At 42.2% G+C, this 24,647-nt stretch overlaps 1 protein-coding gene and 1 pseudogene across 1 annotated transcript; both read right to left on the bottom strand.

Moving 5' to 3' along the window:
* Positions 1-417: 417 nt before the first annotated feature.
* On the bottom strand, positions 418-21,972 carry LOC132823114 (protocadherin beta-15-like). Its single transcript, XM_060836653.1, has 3 exons — positions 21,890-21,972; positions 3,130-5,566; positions 418-477 (listed from the first exon to the last, which is right to left on the bottom strand). The coding sequence occupies exons 1-3, from the start codon at positions 21,970-21,972 to the stop codon at positions 418-420; spliced, it is 2,580 nt and encodes an 859-aa protein (XP_060692636.1).
* A 24-nt stretch (positions 21,973-21,996) lies between these two features.
* On the bottom strand, positions 21,997-23,680 carry LOC132823113 (protocadherin gamma-A4-like; annotated as a pseudogene).
* Positions 23,681-24,647: the final 967 nt, after the last annotated feature.

Below are 24,647 nucleotides of genomic sequence, written 5' to 3'. Positions count from 1 at the left end.
CATCGAGGTGAGTGGGTAAATCAATGGCAGATGTAGTATAATTCATTTTGGAAGCAAAAACAAGAAGGCAAATTGCTTAATGAATGACTGCAAATTGGCAGAGTGGAGGGTGCAGGAGTAGAAATATGTTGTTACTGTTATACAGGACCTTGATGAGACCATCCCTATAATAGTGTGTGCAGGTTTGGTGTCGTTTTCTGAGGAAGGATATTCTTGCTTTCCAGAGTGTGCAGTCAAGTTGTTCCAGGCTGATTCAAGTGCCGGTGAGCCTGTTGTATGAGGAGAGGTTGAATAGCTTTCGCTGGAGTTCAGGTGAATGGTGGGGTAGCGCATAGAGACTTATAAATTTTGAACAGGATTAGACAGCATAGATGCAGGGAGGATGTTCCCAATGGTGGGGGTGTCCAGAATCATGGGTCATAGTATGAGAATTCGGAATGGACCATTAATGACAGAAATGCGGAGACATTTCTTCACCTAAAGAATGGAAGGAATGTGGAACTAATTACCACAGGAAGTAATTCATGTCATAACATTTAATGTATTCAAGAGACGGCTCAATATAGCACTTGGGGAGAAAGCAGTATTCTGAACTTGAGTTGGACGATCAGCCATGATCACGATGAATGCTCGAGCTGGCTTGAAAGGCCAATTAGCCTCCTCCTTCTCCTATCTTCAACATTTCTAAGTAACTATTTCTCTACTTACCCATTGCAAACTTTCTTGATTATGTTTTAATCAATTTAGTGTTAACTTACGCATTTTTTCACTTACCTCTACAAATTTCTGTAATATATTTCATACTTATCACTATTGAATATGTTTTCTATTCTCTCACTTTTTTAAAAAAAAACTCGTGTTGCTCCTTGGTTCTATTCTAAAACATTCTCGATCTTCAAATTTATTCCAATTTATTTTCACTTCATATGCCTTTTATTTTAAATATAGATATACCTCAATTCTCTTTCTTAGCCGAACTGCCTTTTCTGTGTTTTGGTACCTTGAAGTATTAAAAGATAAAACATAGAACAGTACAGTACGATACATTTGGCCCTCAATGTTGTGCCAAACTTTTATCCTACTTTACGATCAAACTAAACTGCATATCCTTCATTTTACATTCGTCCATGTGACAAAACAAAAGTCGCTGAAATGTCCCAAATGTATCTGACTCTACTACCACAACTGGCAGTGGGAATTCCACGCACCCAGCATTCACCAGCATAGTGTAAAAAACCTACTTTTGACATCTCACCTAAAGCTTCCTTCAATTTCCTTAAAATTATGCCCACTCATGATAGCCATTTCTGCCTCGGGAAAACGTCTCTCGTTATCCACTCTATCCCTCTCCTCATCTGTACACCTCTGTCAGGTCACCTCTCATTCTTTAGTGGTCCAATGAGAAAAGCCCTAACTCCCTCAACCTTTCTTCATAAGACATGGCCTCGAGTGCATATAAATATCCTCTGCATCCTCTCTAAATCTTCCACATCTTTCTTAGAATGAGCCAATCAGGACTGAACACAATATTCCAAGTGAGATCGATCCAGGGCCCCAGTGTTCAAAATCCATATAAATGATGAAAATATGGCAAACAATTCTAGATCAGTAAGTATTGCAAAAATGTTGAAAGTATGACATGACGTGAGCAGTCAAATGTAGGGAATGATAAAAAAAAAGAGGCTAAACGTGGATGTAGATTCACTGAATGACAGGAAAAATCACTGCAAATTAAATATCAAAACGATAAGCACAAGCCTATCACCTTTGAAGGAGCAATGAACGTGTAGAGAATTTCTTAACTCTGTATTATTAGGAAGTATGAATAAGTGGAAACTGGTATGTAGATGCAGCAACAAAATCGGAATTTCAATATTTTTGATTTGATCGCAAGATGGCTTCAGTAGAGATGCAAAGACTTCCTTCGATTGTTCAGGACGTTAGTGTAACTGTATATGGAGTACTGTGTTTTGTTTTTGCTGCTTTGCCAAAGGAATAACAGACTGACCATTACTCCAGTGCAGCAGAGGAATTGAAAAACAACCTTAAAGTAGAGGTTGAGGAAATGGGGCGTGAATTTTCTGGAGTTTAGAAGAATGGCAGACGATTTCAAACAAACATATTAAATTCTTAAAGTGGTATACAGAGTAAGTGTAGAAAGTTTGCTCCCCCAGGCAGTGGAATCTCGTGCAAGAAAACTAATTTCAGAATTAAAGTTGAGTTATTAGGTTTGGATGGACAGGACTTGCATAACTCTGTCAGTGGTTGCTTGCACTAAAATGTTGAAGATGTTTAGTCAATGAGTAAGTTGAAGACAGAGATTGATTGAGTTCGAGTTACGACATCAAGGAAGCAAGGTATAGTTTATTAATTTGACATTGTCATCAATGATGATACCGTAAAATTCTGGAACAGTCACGAGACCCAGGATAGCCTACTCCTGCTGTTTTGTTCTTGTGATTATGCATTCCACCACCAGATAGAAGGAGTTTTCTCCACCACCATGCCTTTGAACTTATAAATTCCACTTCCACAATTCTATTTTTGAAGCCATAGTTCTTGTTTTACACGCCATTGCTCCTTATCTTGTATGATTATTGATTTTTTTGTGCTTTTAATGTAATGTTAATACGACTGCTTGTCCTATAAACAGGAATGTCATTAGAACATGCTGAAAATGGATTTGTTGGAATTTCAAATAATTAATCAACATTATTGGTCTTGTTTTTCCTTCCCCAGGTCATTAATCCTTCCCTGATTGATAAAGTTGCCAAGTAATCACTAAAAGCTTAATGTCAGGGAAGGCTATATGCTTAATGAAACTGACCAGTAAGGGAATCATACCAGTTGTCGCTAATAATTCAAAACCTTCAATTCTTTGCAATGATTCCCATTTCAATAATTATAGCTCTTGGTGTTGCTAGCTACTACATATGTATTAAAAAGATTCCATTTAATAACAGTTTCTAAGTGTAACAGAGATCACTCCAAGGCTTGCCAGCACATTTTTCAAGAAATTATAGTTTAAGCAGTTGGAATTTTTTTGCCACGTTTATGTTCTAACTTCTGTTCGTTTGCTTTTTCCCCCCCCCCAAATGCCCAAGATGTATTAAAGAAAGCTTCTCTTACCTCGCAATCCATGTCCTTGTTTATTGAGATTAATGTATTTTCATGTTTTGTGGGGATACATGTCCCAGTCTTCACATCAAGCATTGATGGAGCCGAATCGTGTAACTTTAGAAACAGTAAATCATTCATAACGGGATCATAGCGAAATTGTTGTGGAAGACTTTCGTTTTCATAAGCCTGCGTGTACTTGGGTGGTATCTGCAGATTTACGCTTGCCTTTTGAATTCCGTGGAGAGAATTTCCCCGGGAGAAGCAGCAAAAATCATTGGTGACTTCATTTCTACCACCGCACACCTTAATACCCAGAAAAATAATAGCCAAGAGTAAAATAAATGAGGTTGTGCCAAATAAAATCATCAGGTAAAATTTCAAATCGGATTTCCATGGTCCAGTGATCCCCAACATTCCAGTGGTTGGTATAGTTGCTGTTTTATCGCCCTGTACATATAGATTGATAGTAAGTGTCGATGAAAGGGATGGCGTTCCATTGTCCCTCACCAGAATTATAACTTTTGGGCGGAGTGAATCTTTGCTTGTAAATTGGCGAATGGTCCATATTTCTCCTGTTTCCTGAGCCACTGTGAAGAGGCTTTCGTCACTGGACAGATGAAGTTGGTAAGAAAGTTTGGCATTCATACCAGAATCGGCATCCGTAGCTGTAATTTTTGTGACTAAGTAACCGGGTTCAGCAGTTCTCGGTATTGTTTCCTCGATTTCAGATCCTTTCACGGGCAAAGGCGACACAATCACAGGGACATTGTCATTCTGATCCACGACTAACACATTGACAGTTACGTTACTGCTGAGTGGAGGAGACCCAGCATCCGTCACTTTCACGTGGACTTCAAAACCTGTTATTTGTTCAAAATCAAATGATTGTTGAGCGAAGATCACGCCATTGACAGAGTTTATCGAAATGTACGTAGATACAGGCAAATTGTCTATTAGGCTATCCAAAATCGAAAATGAAAGTTTTGCATTTTGATTGGAATCTGGATCAACGGCTGATACAGAACCAATTGAAGCTCCAATTACATTGTTTTCTGTTATATGCATGGCGAAGGAAGGCTGCGTAAAACGTGGTGCATTGTCATTTATATCTGAAACTTGAACTTGGATTCTTTTACTCGTCGAAAGTGGAGGGGATCCAGCATCCTTACACATAATTGTAATGTTGTACTTTGATACTTTCTCTCGATCTATAACTCCGTGCGTAACTAATGTATAGTAATTATTTGAAGAGTTTATGAGCTTAAACGGGATACCTCCAGGAATTCTGCAGGAAACGTCTGCTGTATTTTGAGAGTCTCTGTCGGTAATTCTAAAAACAGACACGGTAGTGTCCGGTGAAACATTTTCTGGAATCGTGCTCGACGTGGTTCTCATTATTATCTCAGGAGAATTATCGTTGACATCAGTAACCATTACCAAAACGTTGCAATATACTGCGACTGAATATGACCCCCTGTCTTTAGCTTGTACTGAAATGTGGTAACGATCTGATTCTTCAAAGTCCAGGATTCCAGTCAGCCTAATTTCACCGGTAGTCGCATCTAAGCTAAAGGCCTCGCGTACTTTATCAGGAGTGTGATCGCTGAAAGAGTACATTACATCGCCGTTCAGGCCTTCGTCTATATCAACGGCAGTTACTTTCACAATCAAAGTATTTTTAGGTGTATTTTCTGCAATTGTAACGTGATAGATACTTTGTTCGCAAATGGGAGCGTTATCATTCGCATCGGCTACATTAATTTTAATTTGCGTGGTTCCGAATTTCTTCGGATTCCCTCCATCAGACGCCGTTAGCGTTAGTTCAAGATTCGGGTCCTGTTCTCGGTCTAAATTTCTCTGCAGCTCCAGTTCTGGGATGCCAGGTTGCCCGCTGTTTGGTTGTGATTTCAACGTGAAATGCTGGTTAGGGCTCAGGTGATAGGAGCGAACACTGTTGGTTCCAGTGTCGGGATCAATCGCACCCTGGAGTGGAAAGACCGTTCCAAGCGGCGTCAATTCAAATATTTCCAGGCTAACCTCCTTCCTCTGGAAAACTGGCGCGTTATCGTTTATGTCGAGAATGTCCACTTCAATACGATAAATTTTAAGCGGATTCTCGATCGCAGCCTCTAACATTAAAACGCAACTGAGGCCTTGTTCACAAAGCTGTTCTCTGTCTATTTTTTCCTTTATAAGCAAAGCTCCAGTTTTTAAATTTACGGTTAAGTATTGTCTTTCATTTTCAGATGCAACCCGAAACATGCGCTCGGACAGTTTATTAACATCTAAGCCGAGGTCTTCAGCAATATTCCCAACAAAGGCACCAACCTCTAGCTCTTCGGGAATTGAGTAGCGAATGTTTCCATGTACAGACTCGGAGAGATACATAAGAATGATGTAATGAACGAGCCATTGCGATTCTCGGTAATTTAGCAAAAATACCATTCTGGTTCAAAGAATTGTAGGTAACTGGTTCTCAGATTAATTCCACGCTCCTTATTTAAAGCAGGAGAATATACTTGCTTATTACCTTGGATTTGCAAATTTCAGAAAAAAGCTGTGTTTTTCTTCAAGCGCCGGCAGTACCTTTTCAAAGTAGCTCGGCCTTTTTGTCCAAATCCCGCAGATTGCCTCCCATGTAAAGTCAGATATGAATCGAGCGCGTGGAGTAATGGATGTTCCTCGTTTCTTCGATACTGAACAGTGTTTGGTGTTGGGGGAGTGCTGCTGGATCCTCAGCCAGATTTACTCACCTCATTGGTTGACAGCGACACAAAGTGACTCCGTCAATAATAACAGCTCGTACTCTTAAAGCAAGAGTGCTTCTGCAGTGAAAAGAAGAGCTGTTTGGTGCATTTATTGTTGTGCAACTTTAATTGGCATTACTGGCATTACATTTTTTTCTTCAAATTGTGATCGCATTGACCTTTACTCTAATTGGCCCAATTCCTTCCACATCTGAACCCCATTGAATTGGTTAAGACAGTTTATAATTAGTTGGGTTTGTCAACAAAAATATAACCTCACATTGCTCTGTCAGATTGCAAGCCTGACTTTTTTAATCAATCTAACTATTCTCTACTATATGTCTGTCTATATTTGTAATATTGTTAATGTAATATGTGCCTCAGCCTTGGAATCTTGTTGCTTTGTCAAATTTAAATGAAGTCTTCAGTCCCGAAAAGAATGCAACCTGTGAAAAAGAATATGTTCACACTTGCAGTGACTGCCCTTTCAGACTCGAGGAGGAAAAAAAATGCACCAAGGATTTGCAGCAAGGTTGCATAGTCGTTAGGTGCATGATTAATGGTATCTGAATTGTGACAATTGTGGAATAATTTCATTCACACTGAATATTCGACATACAGAATTTACATATACGAAGTTACAGTGTAATGACAATGACACAAAACCTGTAATCCAGAAGCCTAGATTGTTGCTGTTTGTACGCAGTTTCAATTCTCTCCAGAAACACTGGAGAAATTTAAGTTCAATTAATTCATCTGGATAATTAAGCTAGCTTTGATAATTGTGACCAACGTAACGATTGTCACTTACCTAAAAAGAAATCTGAGTTAAGGATGACTTAGGGCATGATATCTATCATTCCTTCCTGACCTGTCATTTGGTCCACAGCAATGTGAATTCCATTAAATTCAAGTGAAATTATTGAACTGCATTAAGTTATTGTCTTAATACCATCGCTGACATTCTTTGATAAAATAAATAAAAATAATTTTGTGCATTAACATATTGCAGAATCACTTAATGCACAAAAAAATTCAGAAAGCGGAACACCTGGATTCTGAACACAGTTTCAGAGGAATCTTTAAATCAGGAAATGGATACTTGAGTGGATTGCATATAGTTACCTGTGAGTTTTGAGAAGATTTGTAGCTCAGGTTGAGGTTCTGGATGTAGGGTTGCTCGTTGAGCTGGACGTTTCATTTTCAGACGTTTCATCACTATACTTGGTAACATCTTCATGAACTTCGGACAAAGCACTGCTTATTATTCCTGCTTTCTATTTAAATGTATAGGTTTCTTTGGGTTGGTGATGTAATTTCCTGTTGTGATGTAATTTCCTATGGAAATGTCATTTCCTGTTGTTTTTCTCAGGGGGTGGTAAATGGGGTCCAAGCCAAGCGTTTGTTGATACAGGTTTGGTTGGAATGCCATACTTCTAGGAATTCTCATGCATATCTCTATCTCGCTTGTCCTTGGATAGATGTGTTGTCTCAGGTGAAGTAGTGTCCTTCCTTACCTGTATGCAAGAGTACTAGTGAGAGAGGGTCATATTGTTTTGTGTCTAGTTGATGTTCATGTGTCCTGGTGGCTAGTTTTCTGCCTGTTTGTCCAATGTAGTGTTTGTTACAGTTCATGCATGGTATTTTGTAAATGACATTAGTTTTGCTTGTTGTCTGTATGGGGTCTTTAAAGTTCATTAGCTGCTGTTTTAGTGTGTTGGTGGGTTTGTGGGCTACCATGATGCCACGGTGTCTGAGTACTCTGGCAATCATTTCCGAGATTTCTCTGATGTAGGAGAGAATGGCTCAGGTTTCTGAATGTGTTTTGTCTGATTGTTTGGGTTTGCTGCTGAGAAATCGGCGGATTGTGTTCATTGGGTCCCCATTCTGTACCTTCCTCTATTGGTTGAAGTTTTCGAAAAGCATTGCCAGGGTGAGATGGATCTTTGAATATACTGGCGGCCTTTCCTTGACAGTGGGTCTGGTAGGTAGATTCTATAGATGGGAGGCTGGCATTTGTGATTGTCTGGGGCGAGTTCACTACTCTCTGGAACCATCTCAGATCTTGAATAGTACAGTTGACATGCCAGGTAGTGATACATCCAGACAGAATGCTCCCGATGGCGCAGCTATAAAAATTGGCAAGAGTATTTACACACTCACTTCCCTCCAAGGCCCCAAGGGATCCTTCCATATCCGCCACAAGTTCACCTGTACCTCCACACACATCATCTATTGCATCCGCTGCACCCGATGTGGCCTCCTCTATATTGGTGAGACAGGCCGCTTACTTGCGGAACGCTTCAGAGAACACCTCTGGGCCGCCCGAACCAACCAACCCAATCACCCCGTGGCTCAACACTTTAACTCCCCCTCCCACTCCACCGAGGACATGCAGGTCCTTGGACTCCTCCACCGGCAGAACACAACTACACGACGGCTGGAGGAGGAGCGCCTCATCTTCCGCCTGGGAACCCTCCAACCACAAGGTATGAATTCAGATTTCTCCAGCTTCCTCATTTCCCCTCCCCCCACCTTGTCTCAGTCGGTTCCCTCAACTCAGCACCGCCCTCCTAACCTGCAATCCTCTTCCTGACCTCTCCGCCCCCACCCCACTCCGGCCTATCACCCTCACCTTGACCTCCTTCCACCTATCCCACCTCCATCGCCCCTCCCCCTAGTCCCTCCTCCCTACCTTTTATCTCAGCCGGCTTGGCTCTCTCTCTCTTATTCCTGATGAAGGGCTTATGCTCGAAACGTCGAATTCTCTATTCCTGAGATGCTGCCTAACCTGCTGTGCTTTGACCAGCAACACATTTGCAGCTGTGATCTCCAGCATCTGCAGACCTCATTTTTTACTCGAAGAGTATTTACCGTCATGCCAAATTTTCTCAGCTGCATGAGGAAGAAGAGATGTTGTTGGGCCTTTTTAAGCAGTGTATCCACAACAAGAATGCAAGAAAACTTTTTGCTAATGACTGCTCCAAGGAGTTTGACAGTCTCCATCGTTCCACCTCTGTGCTGTTAGTGTGTAGGGGTGGGGGGGGGGGGGGTGCATGAGTAATATCCAATGGAAAATCAATAATGAGTTCCTTGGTTTTGCCAGCATTGAGAGCTAGGTTGTACTCTGTACACCAATTTTCCAGGCCTTCAACGTCTTGTCTGTTTCATCACCATCTGAGATTCGACTGGCTATGATGGTGTCATCAGTGAAGTTTTAAATGGAATTAATCTGTTTTTTCATTATGCAGTCATTGGTATACAGCGAATACAGTAAGGGGCTGAGTATGTACCCCTGCAGGGCTCAAGTATTGAGTGTTAGTGAGGATAAAATATTGTCCCCAGTCTTCACTGATAGTAGCCTCTGCGTCAGGATATTGAGGATCCAGTTGCAGAGAGTGGCTTAGTCCAAGACCACCATGTTTAGTAATCAGTGTCAAGGGGATAATGCTTTGGAATGGGCCGCATTACCAACAACTATTCATATACCTTGAATTCTCATGAAAGTGTTTTTTTTCTATCGAGGTATTGACCAGTTACTGATATAAGATATGAATCATTCATGTATGTTTCTTTGACAACGTTGTACCTTACTGAGATATTTGTATCATTGATAGTCACAGGTGAGGTGCCAGAAGACTAGAGGTTGGATAACGTGGTGCAACTGTTTAAGAACAGTGGTAAGGACAAGGCAAAGAACTATAGACCAGTGAGCCTGACGTTGTTGGAGGGAATCCTCAGGGACAGGATGTACATTTTTCGGAAAGGCAAGGACTGATTAGGGATCATCAACATGGCTTTGTGCGTGGGATATCATGTCTCACAAACTTGGTTGAGTTTTTTGAAGAAATAACAAAAAGGATTGATGAGGCAGAGTGGTGGACGTGATTTATATGGACTTCAGTAAGGCGTTCACAAAGTTCCCCATGGGAGACTGGTTAGCAAGGTTAGATCTCATGGAACACAGGGAGAACTAACCATTTGAATACAGAACTGGCTCAAAGGTAGATGATGGTGGTGGAGGGTTGTTTTTCAGGCTGGAGGCTTACGACCAGCGGAGTGCCACAAGGATCGGTGCTGTGTCCACCACTTTTCATTATTTATATAAATGATTTGCATATGAGCATAAGAGGTATGCTTTGTAAGTTTGCAGATGACACCAAAATTGGAGGTGTAGTGGACAGCAAAGAAGGTTACCTCAGATTACAATGGGATTTTGATCAAATGGGCAGAGAAGTGGCAGATGGAGTTTAATTTAGATAAATGTGAGTTGTTGCATTTTGAGAAAGCAAATCTTAGCAGGACTTATACACTTAATAGTAAGGTCCTCGGGAGTGTTGCTGAACAAAGAGACATTGGAGTGCAGGTTCATACTTGTTGAAAGTGGAGTCGTAAGTAGATAGGATAGTGAAGAAGGCATTTGATATGCTTTCCTTTATTGGTCAGAGTATTGAGTACAGGAGTTGGGAGGTCATGTTGCGGCTTTCCAGGACAATGGCTAAGCCACTGTTGGAATATTGCGTGAAATTCTGGTCTCCTTCCTATCGGAAATGTGTTGTGAAACGTGAAAGGTTTCAGAAAATATTTACAATGATTTTGCCAGGTCTGGAGGATTTGAGGAATAGGGAGATGTTGAATAGGCTAGTGTTGTTTTTCCTTGAGCATCAGACGCTGAGGGGTGACCTTATAGAGGTTTATAAAATCATGAGGCACTTGGTTAGGATAAATGTACAAAGTATTTTCCCATAGGTGGGGAGTGCAGAACTTGAGGGTATAGGTTCAGGGTGAGAGGGGAAAGATATATAAGAGACCGAAGCGGCAACATTTTCACACAGAAGGTGGTACATGCATGGAATGAACTGTCAGAGGAAGTGGTGAAGGCTAGTACAATTGCAACATTTAAAAGGCATCTGGATAGGTAAATGAATAGGACGTGTTTGGAGGGATAAGGGCCGTGTGCTGGCGGGTGGTACGAGATTTGGTTGGGATATCTTATCGGCATGGCCAAGTTGGACCGAAGGGTCTGTTTCCGTGCTGTATATCTCAGTGATTCTCTCTCAGACAAGCATGTATTGGATCCATTTATACACAGACATTGCTACATTGTTTATAATTCTTAAACATATCCATTGGCTTGGAAGTTTGCTTTAACTTCTCATTTGTTTTACAGCTACAGTAGTTACCATACTCCCAAAGGACCACACGACTGTTCTCTCATTAGAGAAACAAATAGTGATGAGTTTAAGCTGAGGGTCCCATGCTTCAGGCGGGATGGGAGATTGAGACAACGGAACTTTCATAGTGACCTGAGCTGGTGTGGAATTAGAAGAGGAGCTGTTTTTGCCGTTTTGTATCACAAACCATCAGTTCAACCAACTCAAGATAAGAAGAAAAAGACATATTGACTGTTCTGGTTACTGGTTGCTAGGTTAACTGGAAAAAAGGAAAACCTGCAGACCAAATTTTGTTTTGGGGTCTCATTTGTACGGTAATACCAGCAGTTGCATCACTAAGGCAGACACTCCTGCAGAATATTCCATATTAACTGGCTAATTTTGAAATAGCCCTGGAACAGCTTGACATGTCCTGAAACACATGTCGTCAGTTCTATTTGCAGCAGTTTTCTCAGAGCACAAGCTCTTTGCAGTATTTAGTACATCTGTTTGGTACTTGACATCATATTGGCTAAATGCAATAGGCTGAATTTAGGCAGTCCCTGTGAGGTTGAGGGCCTCAGGACGAGGCAAAAATGCTTTACACTGAATGGAATCTTTTATGGAGGTTCTAAACCCTGTTCCCAGTTTAATTTTCCACACAGTTTTTGATATTTTAGGGCCCGTCAATACAAAAATGTTGAGGGTGGCGGCTTTTTGAAAATTATTATGGTAGACAAGACCCCAGGACCTGATGAACACTATTCCAGAAGGCTGAGGGAGACCAGTCAGAAAATTCCTGGGACTTGTCCGAAATCTTTGGACAGGAGAGATCCCAGAGGATTGGATAATAACCGACATTATTCTTTTCTTTAAGAAGTGCAATAGGGATAATCTGGGAAATTACAAGGTTCATGCCTCATGCCTAAGAAGATTCTTAGAGATAGGTCTTAATCACTTTTGTAAAATGAATATGGACTTATTAGCAATAGGCAGCATATTTTTGTGCAAAGAAGGTCAGGTCTCACAAACATTACTGAGTTTTTTGAAGAAATGACAATGATGATTGATGCGGGCATGGTGGTAGATGTTGGCTATATGGACGTGATCAAGACATTTGACAAATCCCTGATTTGTGGCAGGCTCACACAAAAGGAGAGGGTTAGTGACGTGGTAAGGTAGCTACAGAATTAGCTTAATCGTAGAAGACAAAGTCTAGTGTACGAAGAGTGTTTTTCAGTCCGTCGATCTATGACCAGTGAGTATTTCACAAGGATCAGTGATCCCTGTCGTTTTTTATAACTATGAATTATGTGTAGACAAATGTAAGTGGCCTGATTGCTACACTTCTGCATGCTACAATAATTGGGGCAGCTGTGGATAGTGAGGTTGATTGCCAAAGGATACAGTAGGATAAATATACGCTGGAGAGTTGGGCACAGAAATGGCAAATGGAGTTTAATTCAGACAAATGTAACGTGACACATTTTGAGGGAACTAATACAGGAAAGAATTGTACAGTAAATGGTAGAACCCTAAGTAGTATTAACATGCAGTCGGCCTAGATGAACAGGTCCACAGTTCCTTGAAAGGCCAACACAAGTGGATAAGACAGCCAGGAAGGCAGATCACATATTTGCCTTCATTGATTGGGGCATAGAGTATAAAAATTGATAAATCATGTTGCAACTACATAGAACTTAAAAATTGTGCGTGTCTCTGGTCACCAAACGACTAGAAGTGTATGGATACGTCGGAGAGTGTATAGAAACGGTTTATCATGTTATTTTGCTTGGCCTCAATGGTTTTAGCTATGCAGAGACATTTGACAAATTTGATTTGTTTTCACTTGAATGTTGAAAGATGAGGGGTGACCTGATAGAAGTCCTGATAGACCTGATACAAAATTATGAGAGGCATTGATTTAATGGATAGTCAGAGTCTTTTCCCCAGGGTACTAGGGGACATAATTGTAAGGTGAGCCGAATGGCCTTACTTCCACTCCTATGTCTTATGGTCTTATGGTCTCATCCAGGTGCCCTGCTGGCCATTGAGCTGGAATTGCACCATGTATTCTAAGAACTGTTTGCAAATCAATGATAAAAATGACTTGCTGACTTCCAAAAAAAAAATCTCGTATATTAGGCCAGAAAAAAACTAACCTCAAATTTCTTCCACCACCAAATTTAGTTTGTCAAATCACAATACCACTGCTAATAATAACATGTTATGAACAATGCCATAGCAATGCAAATATATAACAACCATTTCATACGATTCAATTTTGAGTATTACCCTCTTTTGTAAGGCTGTGGAAAAGATCTCTAAATCTAAATACAGCACATCATATCTAGCGTGCTCTGGTACTTATCTATACTGTTAATAATATTCTAAAATTTGGACTCAAACAAGTTTGTTAAACATGATTTCTCTGTAATAAATCCACGATAATTCTACTTAATCAGACCACTATTGTCCAATGGACGTTGGTTTGCTCACTGAACTGTAAAGTTCATTTTCAGGCGTTTCACCGCCATACTAGGTAACGTCTTCAGTTAGCTTCTGGATGGAGCACTGCTGGTGATTCCTGCTTTCCAACACAGGAAATGACATCGACAGCCCGAAGAAGTACAAACATATAAACAGAAAGCAGGAATTATCAGCAGTGCTCCATCCGGAGGCTCACTGAAGATGTTATCTAGTAAAGTGACGAAACGTCTGAAAATGAACCTTCCAGCTCAGCGAGCAAACCTACATCCAGATCTTCAACTTGAGCTACAAATCTTCTCAAAACTTACTAAGTATTCTCCAAATATCACATAATTTCACGTTTACAATTTATAATTAATTCTAGTGATTGATATCGGCTGCATTTACATTGCTTGAGATGAGTTGTGTTTTACGTTTTTAACAAATATATTAACTACTACTAAGTTGTCAGCTTGAATCATCCAAATCCAAATGTATTTTTACTAGTGTGGATTTATGCAAACATCCTGTAGAATTTCCACATAGTGTGGATGTGGATATATGAACGTCCCAAATAATCCCACACGGGATTTTTTTTACACTATGTTGGTTTTGCTATTATAGGGCAAGCCAAACAGAGAACAGCTAGGGAATATTGGGTCCAGGTCGATGTGTTTGTTGATAGAATCTGTGGATGAGTGCCATGCCTCTAGGAATTCCCTGGCTGTTCTCTGTTTGGCTTGCCCTGGCAACCGGAAGCGGCAGAGACAAACCACTATAAATGCCGGAGGAAACAACACAGAAGCGCTTTACAGGAGGCTCCCAAGCACTGAAGATGTCACCTAGACAGGGGACGAAACATCTGCAACACAAATTCCCAGCTCGGCGAACAGAACCACAACATGGTGGCATCCATTTCGATACTCTGAAACGTCTTGCAGTGATTACCATGACAGGGTTATGTGGTGTTGTGGTCGATGTTGTCTTGAAGGCTGGGCAGTTTGCTGTGAGCAATGGTTTGTTTAAGGTTTGGTGGTTGTTTAAGGACGAGATGTGGATGTGTATGGAAGGACTTGGCGAGGTGCTTGTCCTCAATGATAATGTGTTGCAGGCTGCAAAGAATATGTCATATTTTCGCCGCTCCCGTGAAGTACTGGATAATGAAGTGTACCCTATCGATTGCATCCTGTATCTGTCTCCTCAGGAGGTTTTTTTTATGGTTTCTCACTCTGGCACATCAGAACTGGGATTGATGAGTTGAGCATTGTTCCCTGCACTTATAATGGCGTCCTTCAGCACCTTCAGGTATCTGTCATTTTCCTCCACATCGGAACAGATCCTGTGTATGCGTAGGGCTTGTCCGTAGGGGATGGCTATTTTGATGTGTTCAGGGTGGAAGCTAGAGAAGTGCAGCACCATGTGATTATCCGTGGGTTTGTGGTAGAATTAGGTTCTGAGAGGCCCGTCCTTAATGGAAATGCATCTGTCCAAGAATGATACAGATACTAAAGAGTAGTCCATCATAAGTCTGATGGTGGAATGGAATTTCTTGATATCACTGTGTAGTTGTTTTAGTGACTCCTCACTATGGATCCAGAGGGGAAAAAATGTCATCAATACATTTGGTGTGTAGTGCTGGTTGTGGGTCCTGTGCAGAGAAGAAGTCTTTTCAAACTTGTGCATGAAAACGGTTGGCATATTTAGGGTGCAAATTTGGTTCCCATGGCTGTTTCATGTGTCTGGATGAAGAACTGATTATCAAAGGTGAAAACCTTTTGTTGAGGATGGTTAAGGATGACCACATGTGGGTCTAGGAGGCGTATTTGCATTTGCAGAATTGTAATGGTAGATACGTTCTATTTTGTTTTTAAAAAGCACACAATCTGCATGCAGTCAGTGCAGGGAGTCAATCCGTGCAACATTTTATAAATTCCTACTTTGGAATTAGAAGCAGTCTGACTCAAGATTGGGATTCAGACCGGCTCTAACCTCACACCTTTCAGGCATTTTCTGAGCTGAGTTGTTACTTTTTAAAAATAAAACCTTAAGTTATCTCGAGAGTGTGACTTGAAAGAAGTTCTGGGATTTACATATTAATGATTTGAAACCTGCAACTCATTCTAAAAGATGGAAGACTTATAAGCAATCAAGGTTTGTTAAATATATCGTATCAGTGGCACAACACTGTGATATTTTGCTCTAAATTCAGTGTTTTATAATCTTGGTCTACAGCTACCTGTTGGAGCAGTAGCACTCTAAAAGCTCGTATTTCCAAATAAAGCTGTTGGACCATAATCTGTTGTTGTATGCTTCTAACTATGGCATTTCATACCACTATATTTCTCTTACCAATTTTCAAATGTAAACCTCATTCATACATTTTCTATCTACATAAACTCATTTCTCTTTTTATTTTCAACCTCCCATTCTTCTGTCCAATCTTTACAATATCCTCATCTCTGCTGCCTGTATACTGTCTCGCACCAACAGCATATCATAGAGTCACAGAGTCAGTGTTGCACAACATGGATACATACCCTGAGGTCTAACTCGTCCACGCCAACAAAACATCACAATTTGACTCCTCCCATTTGCCAACATTTGGTCCATGTCCCTCTAACCCTTCCTATTCACGTACCCATCAAGTTGCTTTCAAACTGCTGTAATTGTACCAGCTGCACAGACGTCTTCTGGAAACTTGTTCCATCCACACACCACCCTCTGTGTGAAAATGATACCCCTCAGGTCATTTTAAAATCTTTCCCCTCTCACCTTCAACCTACTATCTCTAGTTTTGGACTTATGCACCCTATCCAGGCCCCTCATGATTTTATAAATCTTTCTAAAGTCTCCCTTCAGTCTCCAATATTCCAGGGAAAAAGCCTGTGCCTACTCAGTCTCTCCCTATAAGCCAAACCCTCCAGTCCCAGCAATATCCATGTAAATCCTTTTTCTGCACCCTTTCAACTTTAACAACATCTTCCCTATGGAAAATCAACCTGAATATTATGCAGATTTCTATAAGTGACCTCACCAATGCCGTGTACAATCACAACATGACATTCCAACATCCATACTTAATGCCCTAACCAATGAAGGCATGCGTGTCAAACGTCTTCACCACCCTGTCTACTGGCAACTCCACATTCAAGGAACAATGCACCTGCATCCCGAGGTGTTTTTGTTCAGCAACACTCCGTAGGGCCCTATTATATAGTACGGCAATGACTGTATTTTGTTTTTTGTTGTATAGAATGATGATAGGATTGATTATGATGTGGAGGCGCTGATGTTGGACTGGGGTGAACGAAATCAGGTTTCAGTCCAACATGTTTAATTGAAGGTACAAGCTTTCAGAGTGCTCCTCCTTCGCTAGGTAGCGAATGGGGTAGGATAATGACTTAACGGCCACCTAGGTTTGTCCAATACATTGCATCAGCTGCATGTCACTTCGAAGTTTTGCTGAAAAATTGTGTGTCCTATGGAACCTGCCTCATTAGCTCGCTGCTGAAAATGTGTTGCTGGTCAAAGCACAGCAGGCCAGGCAGCATCTCAGGAATAGGAAATTCGACGTTTCGAGATAAGCCCTTCATCAGGAATGAGAGAGAGTAGCCAAGCAGGCTAAGATAAAAGGTAGGGAGGAGGGACTTGGGGGAGGGCGATGGAGGTGGGATAGGTGGAAGGAGGTCAAGGTGAGGGTGATAGGCCGGAGTGGGGTGGGGGCGGAGAGGTCAGGAAGGAGATTGCAGGTTAGGAGGGCGGTGCTGAGTTGAGGGAACCGACTGAGACAAGGTGGGGGGAGGGGAAATGAGGAAACTGGAGAAATCTGAATTCATACCTTGTGGTTGGAGGGTTCCCAGGCGGAAGATGAGGCGCTCCTCCTCCAGCCGTCGTGTTGTTATGTTCTGCCGGTGGAGGAGTCCAAGGACCTGCATGTCCTCGGTGGAGTGGGAGGGAGAGCTAAAGTGTTGAGCCACGGGGTGGTTGGGTTGGTTGGTCCGGGCGGCCCAGAGGTGTTCTCTGAAGCGTTCCGCAAGTAAGCGGCCTGTCTCCCCAATATAGAGGAGGCCACATCGGGTGCAGCGGATGCAATAGATGATGTGTGTGGAGGTACAGGTGAACTTGTGGCGGATATGGAAGGATCCCTTGGGGCCTTGGAGGGAAGTGAGTGTGGAGGTGTGGGCGCAAGCTTTACATTTCCTGCGGTCGCAGGGGAAAGTGCCGGGGGTAGAGGTTGGATGGTGGGGGGTGTGGATCTGACGAGGGAGTCACGAAGGGAGTGGTCCTTGCGGAACGCTGATAGGGGAGGGGAGGGAAATATATCCTTGGTGGTGGGGTCCGTTTGGAGGTGGCGGAAATGACGGCAGAAGATACGTTGTATGTGGAGGTTGGTGGGGTAGTATTTGAGAACCAGTGGGGTTCTGTCTTGGTGGCGGTTGGAGGAGCGGGGCTCAAGGGCGGAGGAGCGGGAAGTGGAGGAGATGCGGTGGAGGGCATCGTCGATCTCGTCTGGGGGGAATCTGCGGTCCTTGAAGAAGGAGGCCATCTGGGCTGTGCGGTGTTGGAACTGGTCCTCCTGGGAGCAGATGCGGCGGAGACGAAGGAATTGGGAATATGGGATGGAGTTTTTGCAGGGGGCAGGGTGGGAGGAGGTGTAGTCCAGGTAGCTGTGGGAGTCAGTCGTTTTATAGTAGATGTCTGTGTTGAGTCAGTCGCCCGAAATAGAGATGGAAAGGTCTAGGAAGGGGAGGGAGGAGTCTGAGACAGTCCAGGTGAATTTAAGGTCGGGATGGAAGGTGTTAGTAAAGTTGATGAACTGTTCAACTTCCTCGTGGGAGCACAAGGCAGCGCCGATACAGTCATCGATGTAGCGGAGGAAAAGGTGGGGGGTGGTGCCAGTGTAGTTGCGGAAGATGGACTGTTCCACATATCCTACGAAGAGGCAGGCATAGCTGGGGCCCATGCGGGTGCCCATGGCAACTCCTTTAGTTTGGAGGAAGTGGGAGGATTGAAAAGAGAAGTTATTCAGGGTGAGGACCAGTTCAGTCAGTCGAAGGAGGGTGTCAGTGGAAGTGTACTGGTTGGTGCGGCGGGAAAGGAAGAAGCGGAGGGCTTTGAGTCCTTCGTGATGGAGGATGGAGGTGTACAGGGACTGGATGTCCATAGTGAAAATAAGGCGTTGGGGACCGGGGAAGCGAAAATCCTGGAGGAGGTGGAGGGCGTGGGTGGTGTCCCGAACGTAGGTGGGGAGTTCTTGGACTAAAGGGGACAGGACCGTGTCGAGCTATTGGGAGATGAGTTCAGTGGGGCAGGAGCAGGCTGAGACAATGGGTCGGATGGGGCAGGCAGGTTTGTGGATTTTGGGCAGGAGGTAGAAACGGGCAGTGCGGGGTTGTGGGACTATGAGGTTGGAGGCGGTGGATGGGAGATCCCCTGAGGTGATGAGGTCCTGGATGGTCTGGGAGATGATGGTTTGGTGGTGGGAGGTGGGGTCGTGGTCAAGGGGGCGATAAGAGGAGGCGTCTCCGAGCTGGCGTTTGGTCTCAGCGGTATAAAGGTCAGTGCGCCAAACTACCACCGCGCCTCCCTTGTCTGCGGGTTTGATGGTGAGGTTGGGATTGGAGCAGAGGGAGTGGAGGGCTGCACGTTCTGAGGGTGAGAGGTTGGAGTGGGTGAGAGGGCTGGACAGGTTGCTGACAAAGGAGCAGCACTCTAAAACTTTTTACATACAAATAAACCTGTTGGACTGTTACCTGGTATCATGTTCTTTTTAGAATTGATAATGGTGCTCCCTTTTCCAATTGTTAAACTGGGAAATAGCAAAATTTCAACAAAAGTTATAATGATTGATGAAAGCTTCCTTACTCTGATACCAGCAGTGTATTCCACAATTGCAAAATAGATCACTCATGTTTTAGATTTGAACGATTCCTGGTAATGTTTTACCCTTCTAATAATTACCGTGAAATGTATTTGAGATCAATGACACCTTCAAGAAACAAACTGACCATACCACTTTGTACTTAGACAGCACTTTTTCTTCTAAGGTTTTCAATCCTAAAATTGAATGTGACCCAAGTAATTTGCTTACACAATCTATTTTATGTAAAAAAAAAGTTCATTTGTGAACGTGAATTTACTAATCTGATCTTTTCTTGTCCCCCAACATCTGTGATGCAGCATTTTGTCTCAAAGTTGGCTGGAATTAATAAATGCTAACATAATAGTTTTGTCAAGAGGCTCGTAACCCGATGGTAAATTTTTATGCTTTGGTGACATGTATTCAGAACTCATCACAGCAGCTCATGGATTTCAAAATCAACTAAATTAATTAATTTCCTTTATTAATCTTATTTCACAAATGGTGGTCATGAAGCTGTCAAAAATTATGTTGAAACATGGAGGCAGACAGCCATGTCAAATCAGAATCCTTATCCCTATTTTCACAATATGGTGAAATTAGACATTCATTGCCCTCCGCGCCCCCCACCCCCACCCCCCTCAAAAATTATCCTAATCGTTCCTACCTGGATCATTTACATAACCAGTGCCAGGCTTTGTTCATAAGGAATACATATTTAAACATGTATTAATAATACAGCTGCTTCAGCGGAGCAAAGTTGTCTAAGTTGTGTCTATAATTCAGACCCAATTTTTTTTACTATTCCAACGCTCCTCCTCCCACTCCTGCTACACATACCAAGACAGGAAAACAGACACAGTTTTAGGAATAAATCCTAAAACAAAAGTGAAAGAAATGGCCAGTTCACTCAAGCACACTTCATGATATGTAACATCGCAGGCACATGGGATTGTAACTTCCTTGATTTCTGAAGATACGACATGTAGTTTTTTTTTCAGTTGTGGAGTATGCATAAGCATCTATTTGGCCCAGTCACTGAGTTAAACTGATGAGCTCAAGTTTAATTCGGTTATGAGCAACAGTAAGTCAATTGGTATCTGGAGTATTAGCATACAGCAAGTCGAGATACGTTACTGTAAGTAATAATTGAATCAATGCAGTAGGTAAATCTGGGGTCAAGCTTTTCCTAATCATGGATGGTCAAGTGTTGGCCTGTTGCATGCAACTGCTACACTCTGTGCATCTTCGGAGGTGGGTGTCGTGGGTGAACAGATATTCATGCAGTATTATCAACTGCTTGAGCTCTAGTTTAGGGTTTCTGAACTTGGCATACATTTGGAGTCATTGCCACGTTCAGGGAGGATGACAGTTTTCTAGATGTTATTTTCCATATGATGGTAATGCCAAAGGTATTGGGCTTTAAGATAGTTTATGCCATAAGAAGTTGACTGCAAAGGTAGGAACGTCAAATATTAGATTAGATTAGATTACTTATAGCGTGGAAACAGGCCCTTCGGCCCAACAAGTCCACACCGACCGAAGCGCACCCACCCAGACCCATTCCCCTGCATTTACCCCTGCACCTAACACTACGGGCAATTTAGCGTGGACAATCCACCTAACCTGCACATTTTTGGACTGTGGGAGGAAACCGGAGCACCCGGAGGAAACCCACGCAGACACAGGGAGAATATGCAAACCCCACACAGTCAGTCGCCTGAAGCGGGAAATGCATTTTGTTTTTATTTAAAATGCCTTCGGAGGACAGAAGAACATTGATATAACAATCATCATGAGTTCCATATATGTTACTTCCGTGATACGAAGGTAAAAGAGTACAGAAAGAGCGTGCAGTATACTTTATTCCTATTAATTTTATGAGATGTGGGCATCATTTGCAAGGATAGCATTTGTTGTTCATCCCTGATTGCCATTGGACTGAGTTCCTTTTCTTGACTTCCTAAGCCTTGCTATGGAAGCCTGACACTCGTGGCTCAATCAAATTTTGGAGCCACAACAAGCTGTCCATGTTAAGAACAGCAGACGTCTTCTTCGGGCGCAACTTGATGATATTGATAATCAGCTTTGTTTTCCAAAACTTGATTCAGCACCTTAATATTAACCCAAAAACGAAACCAGAAACGATTGCGGTTGGTGTAAATCAGAAATGGAAACAAAAATTGCTGGAAAAGCTCAGCAGTCTGGCAGTATCTGTGCAGAGAAATCAGAGTTAACCTTTCGTGTGGAGTGACCCTTCCTTAGACCTTTTTGAGAACTGATCCGAAACCTTATCTCTGATTGATTTCCTCCAATGTTACCGGACCCGCTGAACTTTTCCAGCAATTTCTGTTTTTGTCCTTAGTGTTCACGTTTCCCTAACGTGGATTATTTACGAACTGGCTTTAAATAAAAAAGACTGCATCGCCGACACATGGTTCTTAACTATGCATTTTCTCGATGACAAGCCCAGATCTCCCGACTGCGAATCCAGGATACATCGCCATTACCAATCAGTGCAGAAGGGAAGTACTACTCACCTTGCGAAATTCGCTGTTTTCCTTGCATATCGGTTGTGACGTCTTTCCATATTCCTTCTGGATCCAGGTGGTGGGACAGACATCACTCATAGTTGTTGTCATGTCATCTAACCTAAGAAATCGGAAATCATCCAAGCTTGAAGCTTGAGGCACCGCACAGGGAAGTGGACGCCCCATTGCCCTGCTTCCATATTCCAAAGTGGAATTGGATGCAATTTGAACGTTAACACTAGCTTTTTGTATTCCGTACAGCGAATCCCTTCTGGAAATGTGTAATGTTGCCACCAGCAACAGAAGATCTTAGCTCCATTTCTACCTCTATGCAACTTAATACCGAGGATCACAATCGCCAGAAACAATAGGAATGAAATTGTACCAAAACAGATAATCAAATAAAATTATAAATCGTATATCCATAACTGAGAGTTCCTCAACGCGCCGGTATCAGATGCGTTTTCTGCAGTATCATCTTGCATGGATACACTGATGGTGACTTTACCTGAAAGCGAAGGGGTTCCATTGTCTCTCACACAAATGACTATCATTTGTCTCGATGGATCTTTATCCTTAAAACGGCGAATAGTCCAGGTTTCTCCTGTCGCTGGAGCTACAGTCAAAAGGTTGCCATCTATCGGTTGGTTGAATTGGTTTAAAAAAAAAGTGAGCATTCAATCCAGAATCTGCGTCAGTGGCTGTCACATTGGCAACCAGATAACCTGGGTCAGCAGATCTGGGTGTTGTCTCATGCGCTGTTCTCCCTTTGATTGGTAATGGAGACATGATTACAGGGGGGTTATCATCTACGCTTGCGCTGCACTTAAGCTAAGGGAATCCGGCATGTTTTGCTTGAACTCAGAAACGAAAGGTTTTAAACTGCTCAAAATCAAAAGACTGTCGAATTTATTGACACGAATGTGTATACGGGCAACTCGTGTATCAAGCCATCCAAAATATCAATAGTTATTGATATTTGAGTAATTTGATTGAATCCGTGTCAAAGGCTGATACATAACCAATTGAAGTACCGATAACAATTATGGATAAAGCGTGGCGCACTGTCATTTATGTCTGAGATTTCAACACAGTTGGTTGTGTTGGCCGAGAAAGGAGCATAGTGAAGGTGGGGGGAGCGGGGGGTGGGGGGGGGGGGGGGGGGGGAGGTAGCATCTGCACACGTTATGATAACGTTGTACTCTGGCATTTTTTCACGGTCTATTTCACCATGAGTGACTAGCGTGGAGTAATTATTAAAGGAGTTGTTACGTTGAAGAGGAATACCACGTCTATTCAGCAATAAACAGTCATTTGTGAGTCTGTCGCTCTTAGAACAGCTACTACAGTGTTCAAAGCAGTACTTTCTGGAACAGGGCTTGAAAGAAAAGTTGACATTATTTCTACAGTATTATCATTATCATCAGTGACCTTTACTAAAACTTTACAATGCACTCGCCGTGAAAGTGGACTTCGGTCCACAACTTGTTCTACAATCTGATAATTATGCGTTTCTTCAAAGTCTACCGTGCCGATTGCTCTGATTTCTCCGATCGCTGAGTTTAAGCTAAATATCTCCCACACTCGATCAGGAGTGGGATCGCTGAAAGAATAAACTACCTCACCATTAATGCCTTCGTCCATATCCACCGCAGTGACCTTCAAAATTAAAGTATTTTTGTGCACGTTTTGAATAGTTGTTGAATGATGGAAGTTTTGTTCGGAAACTGGTGCATTGTCATTCTCATCCAGCACTGTAACATTAAACTGGGTGGTGCCGAATTTTGATTTATTTTCACAATGTTAGGTATTATGGTATTCGTTTGCTATATCGCACACTCTGCTGTGATGCTGCAGTCAAAATGCATCTCTTATAGTCAACCTATATGTTTATCTTTCAAGTAAAAAATTAGGTCTGCAGATGCTGGAGATCAGAGCTGAAAATGTGTTGCTGGTTAAAGCGCAGCAGGTCAGGCAGCATCCAAGGAACAGGAAATTCGACGTTTCGGGCATAAGAAGGGCTTATGCCCAAAACGTCGAATTTCCTGTTCCTTGGATGCTGCCTGACCTGCTGCGCTTTAACCAGCAACACATTTTCAGCTGTTTACCTTTCAAGCCAATTGTCAGTTTCCACAAATAGGCTGCTGGCATTAGTTTATATTTTTCGCCCACATTAAATGAGCTCAAATTCCTGATTGCATTTTCCTGTGACCCAATAGCACACCTTCTGTAATTGCCTTCAATTAGAAACTATTAGCAACGTCAAAAAAGTTCTCATTACCTACACCAGACATATTTCAGTATATACTGTACCTAACTCAACCATTCCCTCAGCTCACGAGACAAGCTCATTGTGATCTTCCTAGAATTTTCTAACAATTCATGGAATTTCCAAGTTCCAACATAGTCGTGAACCCTGTCTGTTTACTTCTTTTTTTAACCACTTTTTAAATCATTTATAGGTTATCTCAGTCCAAGAAACGATTATGCTTTCTCATTATCTGCCTTCTCACCCATTGCCCCAAAACTGCAAAAAGTGTCAAGTCAATGAAATTAACATTCCAAACAAAGGAATTAAGTAGTATAATTTAAGATGTTGGCAGACAATAAAGCTCTCTTCACTGAGGCCAATTAAAATGTAGCGATTTAACTGATGTGTTTTATAGCTTGGAAAGAGTTAATAGAGTAAAATGTGTCAGTGACCAGAGCACATATCAAATTTGATCCTGTTTTCCGTGTGGTAGCAAACAACATTCCAAGTATGAGA

The sequence above is a fragment of the Hemiscyllium ocellatum genome, chromosome 16 (genome assembly GCF_020745735.1).
Source record: "Hemiscyllium ocellatum isolate sHemOce1 chromosome 16, sHemOce1.pat.X.cur, whole genome shotgun sequence".
Lineage (NCBI taxonomy): Eukaryota > Metazoa > Chordata > Chondrichthyes > Orectolobiformes > Hemiscylliidae > Hemiscyllium > Hemiscyllium ocellatum.
This window is presented reverse-complemented; position numbering and strand designations above follow the sequence as displayed.